Here is a 13,211-nt window from a genome sequence, read left to right on the forward strand (position 1 = left end):
GCTGGGTTTACAGTGCATTAGGAAGGGTCGCAGTGGAAGCATTATACCAATCCATAAACTCCCATTTACCCAATTGAAGGCCAAAAGTCTGTCATTTTGGCCTCTGTTCAGAAAGTATGCATGAGGGTCTGCTGAATGGAAAACCACAGACCTCAACACTATTCCATTCAGTTGGATCCCATAAAAAAACAAACAAAAAAAACATATCAAGAGGTATGTTTTTTTTCACCCTAACACATACAACCCTATGTATGAAGGATGCCACCATCATAGGTATATGTCAGGGGGCTCCTACTAAGTATGCACATGACAGACAATGCTATAAGGGGTATTCCACTCAAACATATCTTTTAATATGTTGCTGCCCATGGTGAGGCTAGCAGTTCCTTCCATACTTGTTGTTATCTATTCAGTCTCCTTTCCTCAGTTCTGAGCTGCTGTTTTCTGCTGAAGACACAAAAATCTGTGTGTGAGCTTTTCTCTTTGTCTCCTCCTCCTCCTCCCTTCCTAGACAGCTGATGTAAGCAAGTCCCTAGCAGGCTGTGTCTGCAACTTTTTAGCTTCTTTGAAATACTGGGAGGGTTAATCTGATGTCAAGTTGCTGATGAACTCACTGTGGTTATCCCTCCCTGCATTGCAAAGTTGCAGATAGGGACTTGGTTACATTAGCTGTCTGGGAATGGAAGGGGAAGGTGGGGAAGATGGCAAGAAAAGCTCACACGCATCTTTAGCAGAAAGCTGCAACTCAGAAGTGGGGGAAGGAGACTGAATAGATAACAACAAGTATGGAATGAATTGTTAGTCTCACCATAGCAGCAACATATGAAAAGTTATGTTTGGCCAGAATACCTATTAAACGCTGAATAAACTCAGCCTTGCAGACCTTTTTATTCCAGAGCATTTATAGTATGATTTTTACGGCATTTCCTATAGAGAACAACAGAAAAAAGGCTATACTTTTAACATGCTGAAAAATATTATCATGGACTAGAGTTGAGCGAACCTCGAGCATGCTCGAGTAGATCCGAACCCGAACTTTCAGCATTTGATTAGCGGGGGCTGCTGAACTTGGATAAAGCCCTAAGGCTATGTTGAAAACATGGATATAGTCATTGGCTGTATCCATGTTTTCCAGACAACCTCAGAGCTTTATCCAAGTTCTGCAGCCACAGCTAATCAAATACCGAACGTTCGGGTTCGGATCGGCTCGAACCCGGTTCGCTCACTTCTATCATGGACCTAAAATTCACCAGTCTAAATAAGAGAAAGATGTGTGTGATTGTTGTATCAGACAGATGGGAACCAATCACAGCTCAGCTTTTATTTCTCAACATGAGCCGGGACAGATACATCTGGTCACTTATCTGTACACGACACCAGCGGAATAAGCAATATAAAATCACAACCTACCTCTATGTCTGTTAGTAGTTTTGTCAAACATCAACATTGCATCTTCAACCTAGAGAAAAAGAAAATAGAAGAAAATGTTTAGAATAAAGCATAATACGGTGTTCCTAAATAACTCATCAGTTACATGAAGACCATACAAATCCCTGTAAGCTAGAGCATCTGCAGCTATACTGGTGCACACAGTTTAACCCACTAGTTCCCAAAGTGGCAACTAGGTATTAAAAGGCACAGGTCATTCAGGGTCAATTTTGATGGACAAATAAGAGAAAAACACAAGGAAATACAGCAATATACCATCCAGATAAACTCCCTCTCTATTATAACAGGTAAAGGAAAGCTTAAGTGTAACATAAATATCATGTTGGAGTAGACAGGGCAGATGATACAGTGTTTAAGGAAAATTGAGGATAATAAAAACTGTGATTATGGGATTTCACTGTACTCTGCTGCACTATTCAGAAGAGAATAAAGATATAGCATATCAAAGCTTGTCATAACTGAATTGATACCATGAGGTGTTAGCGCTGGGTTTCAATGGGACTGCACATTTCGATCTATTCCGTTTCTTTCAGGGTAAGCTGATGGTTTGGATTTGCTGCACTTATGTGCTGCAAATCCACAGCAATCCACAGTAGACATCTTTTTCCACACTGTGGAAACCTTGGGGCGGATTTTCAAGTGGAAATTGCAAATCAATGGATGTTAAATATGCTGCAAATTCCAGGCAGTCCGCAGCATTACTTGCGGATTTCTTTATTTTGAAGCTAGAAAAATGTGCAACAAATTGGCGCTTACCATAGACAACACTCTCAGATCAGTTTTATACTGTCTGCAATTACCGATCCGTAACCGTGGGCATTATAGTACCTATAGATTTTAATAGAACCTTTCACACATGGACCCTTTTGCAGACCGCTCTATGGATGTATATAGACAAAAAATAAAAAATTACTGCAGCAAACTGCAAGTATCAGGACTCGCCACATACACTGCCCCCAGCGTACACATGAAAAAAACTGTTCACAATTTTTTGTTTTTTATAAAAAATGAAGTTCTTAGCAAAAAAATTTTATCAAATAGAATACAGCAACTCACCGCGTTAAGTTGACCCCACAGAGGGTTGGACCCTATACTTAGCCAACTACCTCTCTCGGACTATAAGTCTACAAAACTGGGCTGTGTAAAATACCCACAGGAGCTGGGTGGTGTTCACGGCTAAAAGGAGGTAGCCGCACCACCTACGTGACACACTGCCTCCTTTTAGCCGTGCACTCCACCCAGCTCCTGTAGGTGTTTTAGTTGATCCTGTATGCCCAGTTTTGTAGACTTATAGTCCCGAGAGAGGAAGTTAGCCAAGTGTAGAGTCCCACATGGTGAGTTGGTACATTCTAATCGATTAAACGGTTTGCTAAGAACCTCTTTTTATATTCCAAAACAAAATATTTAGAACAGGTTTTTGTCGTGTGCATGCTGGGAGAAGTATATACGGTGAGTCCTGGCACTTGCAGTTTTCTGCAGCAATATCTGCCTGTTTGTTAACCACGGCAGTGTGCAAACTGCATAGTGTGTACAAGTGTGAGTGGAGTGCTAGCTATTAGTTTGCTTTTTGCTCTACGGATGTGTGACTGTGGCCTAGAACTAAGCAAGATACTGTTTTCCACTGCAGATTTTTCCAGCTGGAGTATGATAGTTCGACATTTGAATACCAGTGGATGAAGAAGTTGGATGCAGCCCTCGGGAGTCTGGAAAACATACTTTTTCCAGACTTGCATCCAATTTCCTTAGCCACCGGTATTCAAATGCAGCTTGATCGGACTCGACCCTTTATTTATTCTACTATGATAACAAAGCATTGCTGCTAACTGAAGATGATCAAGTGTTCTTAAAAGAGGATTAAATGTGTGTTCTCTTTTGGCCATAGCTTTTGTATCACTATAAAGTTTTACAGACATTGCCCATGTACCCTCAAGATGTTTATTTTCATCCCTTAAGATTAAAGCTTTCAGCAAAGCAGCATGTTAAAAATGTGAGCATCCACATGAAAGTTGGCATGAGTCCTCCACCAGCTGGGCATTTTGCAATTTTCCAATTGGTGTAACTGGGAAGAGGACTGTATCGCTTGGGCTTCAGATCAACTCTGGTTGAAGCTGCTGAACTATTGAAGCGGGTCCTATAGCAGAGCTAATACCAGGATTTTTTTCAGGCTTGTTGGTCTCTATAATTACACTAACCCTCCTGGAATGCTCCCCTGAGTTTGGCCACAATCCTTGGATCAGAACCATGAAACAAGGAGAATTTATAATTAAACCAATTTATTATTCTCATACAAAAGAACCTAGTGTGTGCCCTCTGCTGATCTCTCCGTTTTAATAAAACATGTCCAGGATAAATTTAGCTCTGAAGTAACCTCTGCATTAAAAACAATGTTTACACGAAACTCGGGAAGATGGAGGGATTATTACTGAAACTGGAGACATAAAGAGATACTGTACTGGAAATTGGTTTCTGTTCTATCAACTGACATTTTTACTAAATCACACATTCTACCTAGAAATACGATCAGGAGTTATCAGCATTTCAAAGAACTTCAATTTCACAAGACTGTAGACTTATGGAGACTGTACAAGTTTATACATGGACCGCAACCTTAATAGAGTCCCAAACACACAGTATGAGTCAAAGGGGCAACAAAATGGTTGGCACCAATATCAAGCTCTTATATAGCTGTAAACTGTAGCTTACTAAACTGCTATGAAAACTGAAAATAGGGTGCACAGGGGGCTCCGCTGTAGCTTTTATCTTTAGGTCAGTAAATGTAAACAGACTGATCTACTCATGTTATAAAAGAGACAACAATATATTGGAAACACAATTAAAAAAATGTTTAAAGGGTTTATTTCAGACAATATTTAGGGGTGTTAGAGATTTATTAAAACACCAAAGCCTAATACATGAGGAGACTCTATGGTGTAATGGTCACTTTAGATGGCAGACCCAAAAAGTTATAAAGAGCAATATAATTTTCCCTTCACTAGGAGAGCACAATCTACAATGTACTACCATCTCAGTAACAACATACACAGACTGGCTGCTTATTGGAGACACCTGCTCCTAAACAACTAGACTTTCTCTGTCTACTCTAGCAAGAGTATAGGGAGAATGGTGTGCACAAGAAAAAAAAAAAATATCTGGAGAATCTTGTAGACGTAAACAACCTATCAAGTCAAGGGATCAGAGAAAGATGTCAATAGGGGTCCTTATGAACGGGGGGTACACAGCAAAGCAATTTGCAGTGTCTGAATGTACAACTCATTCTTTCTATGGGCCTTTGGGAGCAGAAAGGCATTAAACCAGTTGGCAAACAGGAAATAATTGGATCACTGAACAATGGAAAACCATTGTCTGGCCGGATGAATCAAGATTTCTATTGGACAATGCTATTGTAACCGCGCATGTGCAATGAAGACGTGTGCTCACATACGAGACGGGCTGCTTCCAGCACATGCGCAGTTACGAACGCCATTAGGGTAGCTTCACAAGTACCGTATTGCTGCGTTTTTATCGGTGTGTTTGGTGCGATTTTTACATGCGAGTATTGATTTTCATATGATTTTCATGTGAAAATCAAAACTCCCATGTAAAAATCGCACCAAACACGCAGCGATAAAAACGCAGCGATACGGTACGTGTGAAGGCACGCTTTATATATATATATATATATATATTTGCATGCATAGTGGGCAGAGCAGGCTAGGAGGGCCAAGGTGGGTGCTCTGCAAGTTTACAAGAACCTGCAGATAGTTCCCCTTAAAGTCCTAACTAATCCTAACAGAAGTATAGAGTCAAAAATACTATCCAATTTCCTCAATGAGGGGAATGACATTATGAAACATGAAATTTGGAGCAAACAAATCGGAAACTGCTGAGGAGCTGGTAGATCTCCGGAACTATGCAGTATAAAGGTCAATGGATCTCGTATTTGCAATATTTTCACAATGGATTTCTGTTCAGCCCTTTGAACCAACTTTATCACTGACCTGATAATAAAAAGTCTCTTGCTTATAGATATTTATCCATACATTTAAATTCATAACAATATCTGGAAAGCTCAGCCATCAGTAGCTAATAGTAAAAATTGCAATTGGGGAATAACAGCTGGAGGTCTATAACCTTTAAGGAAAGCCAACTCTAATGTACTCTGCAGACACCTAATGGAAGTTTTCGACACTGCAGTAAAGAAGCCTGCCCACAGCATGTATTTTGGGTATTGAAACTATACTAAAAGATGAAGGTCACTCTATTCTGGATATAAAGTGTATGATTCTGTTAATTCTTAAGGATGTAATGACATAATATGATGTATTAATGTGGACTGCGCTATAAACCTATAAAAACATTACAATAGTAATTAAAAAAAAAAAAAAGGTTCTTCTTGCAACCAGTTATCAACATGATATAAATCCTCCGGATACCTGAAGTCTGCAATGAAATACATGGAATAAGAAGCCATTGCCTACTCAACAGTCAATTTCCTTATTCTTTGATATGGATTCCTTTACCACCTCATTGTGGTGCACAAATTTTCTGCTTGAGTTCTAGATTCTCTCCACCCATCTCCTTCAGGGCAACCATTGTACATAAAAGAATAGGCTTTATTCTCTTCAACCGAAGTCATACAATACCTCCACCACCTGACCGTACACAAAAGGTGAAATTATATGGAATGCTAAAAAAAAAAAAAAAAAGGGTTTTCCAAAGCTTAGTAAAACAACATACAAATGAAACTGTTAAAAAACAGAAAACGAAAGGTTGGAAAGGAAATGCTTTTTAATTGAGTATGGATACAGTCTTTTCTTCTTGATTCAGAAAACCTATCAATGCACTGGCAGAGCAGCAAGGACTGAAACGAGAATACCCTCACCACACAAAGAAACTGAATAGAGTGAAAGGGAAAAATACAATCCCTGCATGCACAGCTCAGCTCTCACGCTTCTCGGTGAATCAAAGAGAAAGCTCGTGTGAGACTTCACCAAGGAGAAATCAGTCAAGGTCTATGATTGTGTATCCATGCCTAAGCAAAATGTTATCTCCTGTTATCTTCTCCTCCCTCTTTTTCTAAAAATAAAAGCTAGTAACTATGTAAAGAATATTTAAGAGTCCCCAAAAGCAGTAAAGTCTCCTGTTATATACAATGTTATTTTTGTCATGAAAAAAAAATACTATGAAGTTTTCTATATATATTAATGTTGTCTAAAGCTGTAGGACGCGTGCACTATGTAACATGCATGAGGGTTTCCCAACTCTCCCTCACCAGCAGACAGTGGGTGAAAGAAGGATCACACACGTTAGATCTCAACTTGTATAATAATTTTATCACGGATAAAGATAAAATTGAGGAGAAATCTTGATAAAATCTAGACCATTGATATATTTTGATACCAAGATATATTTAGATTCTCATTTACTCTCAATCTCTCTGGCATATAGAAATCACAGAGAAGATCATCAGGAATTAAAGGGGTACTCTGTCACCACAAAACTTTATTTATTTTTTTTTAAATCCTGCCTCTATATGCAACACATTAAGCAAACCACACCATGCTCCCCCACGCAATGCTGCTGCCACGACTTCAGTGACAAACTTGTCTCAGCAGTGACAGCTCGCTGAGCTTATCACTGACCACAGAGCTGCCCCTTCTCCGCCAGTGATTGATGAGTGGGCTGTCACTGCCAAGACAATTCCTACCTAGAAAAGGTGGCGTCAGCTTTCAGCAGAAGACCCGGAGATTCCGCAGGACGACACTGGGGGGAGTATGGCAAGGTAAGAATAATAGTGGACATTTACTTCTGTTACGCCCCTGGCATATGCCAGGGAGAAACACTCACCTGATGGGGAGGCCTGGCCTCCTCCTGCACCTTATATACACCTGCTCGCAGGCGTCCATCATAGCAGAAATCTACACCTGTAGATTCCTACACCAAATCTACGGCAGAGGCGCAGGTCAGGCCGGATTCACTAAGAGGCTTGCGTCTCTTAGTGAATCTAGTAGGGCAACTGGGGGTTGGGCCTAATTTAAGACCGGCTTACAAGATATGCTGTATACAGGGGCAGCAATAAATGAAAACTGTCAGCAGGTTTGTGGAAACGAACCAGCTGATATCCCTCTGTAACTGCATACAGTACCTCAATTTCTGCCACAGGCAGGGGCGGATTAACTTTACCATAGGCCCCGGGGCTGTTCACCAAACTTGGGTCCCCCACCCCACTGTAAATATGGCAACACTACCGTGTTCATAGTACACGATAGATAATATTATGATGAATTGATTTTTGGTAAAAAAAAAATTGCAGTAAAAAAGCTGTGATTTTTTGCAAATCATGGCAGAACTGTAGCCAGGAGACAGTACACCACTGAAAGTATAAGTCTTTTTGGGGGGTCATGGGCCCCCCAGGAGCTCAGGGCCCCGGGCTGCCGCCCGAAAAGGGCCTGTTATAATCCGCTACTGGGCACAAGTCTTTCTCTTTTTGTCTGGTTGTTTTGGAGAAGTTCAAAGAAAGTAAGCAAATAGGCTAGTTAGGAGCACTGGGGGCATTTCTCAGCAACTCAAAGCACCAGCCTCTTGGTCTGCCACCTCCTTCTTTGGTGACACCTATCTATGCATAGTCATACATGCATAATCATGCCGGTCTTTGACGTGCATGCTCAGGATAGCAGCCCATCTCTGTACAGGCATTCTTCCGGCCTGATTGGACATATATAAAGGATGCGGCGGGCGGGCCGAGGGGGGTGCTGAGCAGTGGCCTAGCTACCATAGATGCAGGGTAGGCAGCTGCTATGGGGTCCATGGGGGAGGGGGCCCAGGGATGCACAGGGAAGATAAGAGTCTACTGTGTCCTTCTGCTTAACCCCTTAATCTACTGCAGTGTGTAAGGGACCCAGTGCTAAAACACAAAATAGGGTTAATATGCAGAGAACAAGGAGATCTCTTCTCCACTGCTCTGCTAACCCCTGAGCTTCTGCAATCAAGAGCTCCTAATGGGCCCTTTTACGTAAATATATAGGACTGACAGAGCAAGCAGCCATTGTATCTCTGCTCTGCCAGTCACTCTTGTGGCCACAGGTGCTGAGGAATGCACCCATTGCTCCTATCTTATTTGCATATTTGCTTGGGATAAATCTTCTCCAGAGATGGACCTTAAAGGGAAATGAACCTGCAGATAGTTTCTCTTTAAATAAAAAGTTCTAAAGAGCCAGAATACCTATGTTCCTTGTTGGTACCATACCAGTGACAGCATCATTGGAGTCCAAAGCTCATCGACGTGTGTGTGGAATCAAGACTAGCCTACTAGGGAACACAAATTAATATAAAATTTAAAAATGACTGTTGGCTTTAAAAGAAATATAAATAAAATGGAGTAACGTAAAAAAAGGTTGGCCAAATCCTATAAATAGAGGAAGGGGGAGGTATCTAGGAATCCTTGGGTCCTGGAACTGGGATGTAGATTTTACCGTGACACATACCACCATCTAATCATTGCTGCAGCTCAATTACACCCCTGCATGGACACTGTAGAAGCGGCTCTTTCACAGAAAAATAATGCACTTTACTGCACAGAGAAATAATTTGTAAAAAAAATTAAAATATGATAAAGATTTCAAGATGCTAGTAAAACAAGCCTGATCCATGGAGGATGCCCCTCCTAACTTACAGGACTTATAGGATCTGCTGCTAATGTATTGGTGCCAGGTACTACAGATTACCTTGTGGAGGCCATGTCTTCATGGATCAGAAGTGTGTTGGTGGTGTAAGGGGGAGCTAAACTATAGTAGGTGGTGTTTTCAATGTTATGGCTGATTGATGTGAATTCAAGGATTGATCTGAATCAGAGTCTACACAGAATCCTAGACCTAGAGTAGCCCTGAGACATGCCACTATTTGTTTAAATGTTGGTTTACGTTGTCTTCTTTACATTGCAAGAGACGATTGGTGCCTCTAGGAAGCAGCCTGCAGCGGGCCAAGTCTTGTGTCCTAAATATCGCTGCAAATACTAGGGATGAGTCTCCAGTGCTCCAGTCAGCTTAAGGCATGCATTAATCAGAAGTAATTAGGATCCTCTATAGACGAAGACTTAGTATAAATATTTTACACATTACAAATTGACCATAACCAGTCCCAGGCAACAAACGTGTATTCCTCAATTCATTTAGATGGGCAAAAAAAAAAAAAAAAGAAAGACTTAAAAACAACCTGTTCACAACCAAAGAGTATACAACACCAGAAGGGAAAGTTTCTGTACTTGTAGGGTTAAGTATATCAGCCTTAACCTGCAAACACAAGAAGGGGTAAGCAGCATGAAAAACCTCTTAACTCACCGCCTGAGAGTGAAAAATATATATAAACCTGGAGAACACAAAACTTTTAATAATCCTAACAGTTCCTGATCACTGCTTAAATTAGAAAGACCAGTTCACACCAGATGGCAAAGAGACAAAAGCAGCTGATTTCGGCTTCCTGCAGCAACAAATTATTCAAAGTAGCCGGTGGAGTTTATTAGATATTAAACCTTTTACCGCGCACAGTTCTCACGACTGACTTCATATTGCTTGTTCATTTATGCTACTGTACGGAATAGTGTTTTATTGAGCACTTTTATACCCCAAGAAGTCTTCACAAAAATGGTTCTGGTGTACAATAAAATAAAATAAAAATGTTAGACTATCTTGATGGATGATCTACAAACTGGAGACTTTTATATAATAATAATAATAATATCAATAATAACAACAACAACAACAACAATAATAACAATAATAATAATAATAAAATACTGTCTTTAGCATAGGTTCATGCTCTTACATCCACAAAACTCATACCTCCCCCACTGCACTTCTACTGAATTGAGTTTAGATTACCATAGAACACTACCAAAATATACTGTAAGTTCCAAGGCGTGCTGGTTCAGTGGTTCATACAGACTTTAAAATATGGCCTTGACCATATAATGCCTTTGCCTGTTAAACCCCATTCCAATCTAAAAAATTTGTAGGATCCAGAGGTGTAGCAGTTTTTGCTATACAGAAAACATGTACACCCTTGTTCTTGATCACGCACTTTGCACGACTGAAAAAATGCAGTTTTAATGTCTTGGCCGGAGTGTCAGAGAGGCAGGATTGTCCCCCCGACATCCCTGTAATAGGGGAGAACCTGTAATTGGGTAGGGTTGGCATTAAAAACAGTCATATTCACCTCATTCAATTTCCTAAAGGTGACGTTGCGATGCTCCTGGTCCCTGTGACATCTTGACCCCACTAACAACTACCTGATCGGCCAATCACAGGCTGAAGCAGATCACTGCTGAGCTGGAAGTTCATATGGGCTCAAAACATCACATAAACCAGCAGTGAGCAGTGGAGACCGGAAAAGTCTGAATGGCAGCTGCAGGGCATAGAGGCAGGTAAGTATGACAATCCAGGTACAAGTCATAATGAAATCTTCATATGTATTGTTACTTCTACTGTTTTCTTTTTTACTTACGTGTTGGACCTACCCAGTGTAAAAGGGCAGACTGCTCAACGCCTAAATGTGCTTCTGAAAGAACCAATTGTTTCCAGATTCAGATGCATCAGGTGTCAAACAAGAGGGTAGGGAAAATTAACAATTTTGGGTGCTTTTTGCTTGAGCACTCAATAGATTAAATGAAGTACTGTTTAGGTAGTCAAGAGTCATTTGCTGATTGGATAAGCATGACTGAAAATAGTCTTTCTGATTTCTACAGTCCTTTTTGAGTTCCCTTGCTGTCACGGTTTTGTATCTGACAGGTAGAGATTATGGTGCTGGCTTATAAAGTGACAATACACACACTCTGCTCAGAGCTTGAATTTCTGGAGCTTTGCAACCATAACAAAGGAACTTCCCCTGAAATATCTCAATAATTCGCGGGTAGATTTAAGAAAAACATCATATAAAATCACAAAAATGTTGACAAATGCCAAAAGCTGGACTGTACCCATTGGATAATATGGAATTTACAGATATAGTTTAGGTCAATGGCAATAAAATTAAAAGATGTGGAAACCATCAAGTGAATTGTCTGAAATATCATTATATATCATGAGTTGTCAACTATTAATAGGGTACGCCAGCAAAAAAATAAAAATTAAAAAATTAAATCAACCGGTGCCAGAAATTTGTAATTTACTCCTAATATAAATTTCTGAAACTTATCGGCTGCTGTATTTCCCACCCAAAGTGGTGTATTCTTTCTAGTCTGGAGTGCAGAAGAGGTTTTCTATTGGGATTTGCTACTGCTCTGGACTGAGGTGGCAGCAGAGAGACTGGAAAAAAATACCCCACTTTCTTCAGGACATACAGCAGCTGATAGGTACTGGAAGACTTGAGATTTTTGAATAGAATTAGGGATCTCTGGCACCAGTTGATTTAAAAGATTTTTTGCTGGAATACCCCTTTAATGTTGCCCCACCTCTAAAAACCTAAAGGAAATATTAAGCATACATAGGCGATAAGAGAATTAAAGCAGCCGCCACTATTTTTTAAAAAGAGAATAAACAGTAGATATATCTTCTATTGTCAGGAGCCCAGTCGTAAATAATAAGACGGCGGCTGAGGGCAGGGTGACACGGAGCATGACAAATGTGTGCCCTGACTGGTACATTCTACTTACTTCCCACCCTCGTCAAGTCATTTTCTCTGAAATGAGACTACTATGGCCTAATTCCTCCAGTTATTTATACAGGTTGCACATCTCACACACAATATTTGGCTCTGTGAAAAGAAAATCTACTTTAGCTGCTGGTAAACTGTCAGGTGCTATTATTTGAAATACGCCAGTGAAATCTCCAATCCACCAGCATGCTCTTTCAGATTTGCCACTGCTATCCATGTAAATTAACAAAGACAAGTGCTTCTAGCATCGCAGACTGTCTGAGAAATCAGTCTTCCCGTTTTCTGCCCGCGGTCCAGATTACGAGCATAAAAACAGAAATGCTTTAATCTTATTTTCGACGTTAGGTTTGTTTGGATAATACCTTTAAAGTACTGTTCATTCACTAGGAAAACGCCCAGGAGCTCACAGGGATGCTCCACTCCAAATGCCTTCATGTCAGCGGCAAGAATAGCCCCCAGGCCGGTGTACAACGCTCCCACCTACTTCATCTACTAATTAGTGAAGCAGAAAGCAGCTTGTACGACTCAACAAAGTTGTAGAAAATGCTGTCATGTCATGCGTTAAGTGTCCACGAGCAAAACTACTCCTGGAAAGAGCAGACAACACTTCCAGGAGATGAGAGCGGCTACACGACTCTGGAATGCAGCGCTGTCTGGGGACGGATAGACATTGTCAGAGTGGCAGTCATAGCACCAAAGACTGGCAACTAGATTTAGCCCATTAAAGGGGTATCTTGCAACCTTTCTCTGTTTTGTTCCTCATTCTTATTGTCTATTTTTGTCTTAAATCCTCTACTCTCAGTCCACTCAGACCACATGAGGACATGTGATCTCCTACCAGGGCCAGGTTAGCTATCTAATGACTTGGTAACCTGACCCCCAGGAGACATTATCTGCATCATCTCCATGCACCTGTGCTGCTTCCATAGACCTACATGAGTCCCTGAGCCTAGGTTTCTGTAATATGAAAAGGTATAGTTCTATCTTTGCTTGCTGTCAGTGAATGCAGGCATATGTACCTGTGTTTGTGTCACAGCTCTGTATATTGTAAGTGTTATGGAACTTCTCAAGAGTCTGGATGGAACAAGAATGTTTTCATTCACGGTCAGCAAGCA

The 13,211-nt window shown here is 40.7% G+C and overlaps 1 protein-coding gene across 7 annotated transcripts in view; it reads right to left on the reverse strand.

Moving 5' to 3' along the window:
• Window positions 1-13,211, reverse strand: part of MSI2 (musashi RNA binding protein 2) — a 518,653-nt gene that overhangs the window by 251,821 nt on the left and 253,621 nt on the right. For all 7 annotated transcript variants that reach the window (XM_069971112.1, XM_069971110.1, XM_069971109.1 and 4 more), the window contains exon 7: window positions 1,411-1,459. In XM_069971112.1, coding sequence (XP_069827213.1) covers window positions 1,411-1,459 — 49 coding nt within the window. The remainder of the gene's footprint in view (window positions 1-1,410; window positions 1,460-13,211) is intronic.

This window comes from Dendropsophus ebraccatus, chromosome 5 (assembly GCF_027789765.1).
Source record: "Dendropsophus ebraccatus isolate aDenEbr1 chromosome 5, aDenEbr1.pat, whole genome shotgun sequence".
In the NCBI taxonomy this organism is placed as follows: Eukaryota; Metazoa; Chordata; class Amphibia; order Anura; family Hylidae; genus Dendropsophus; species Dendropsophus ebraccatus.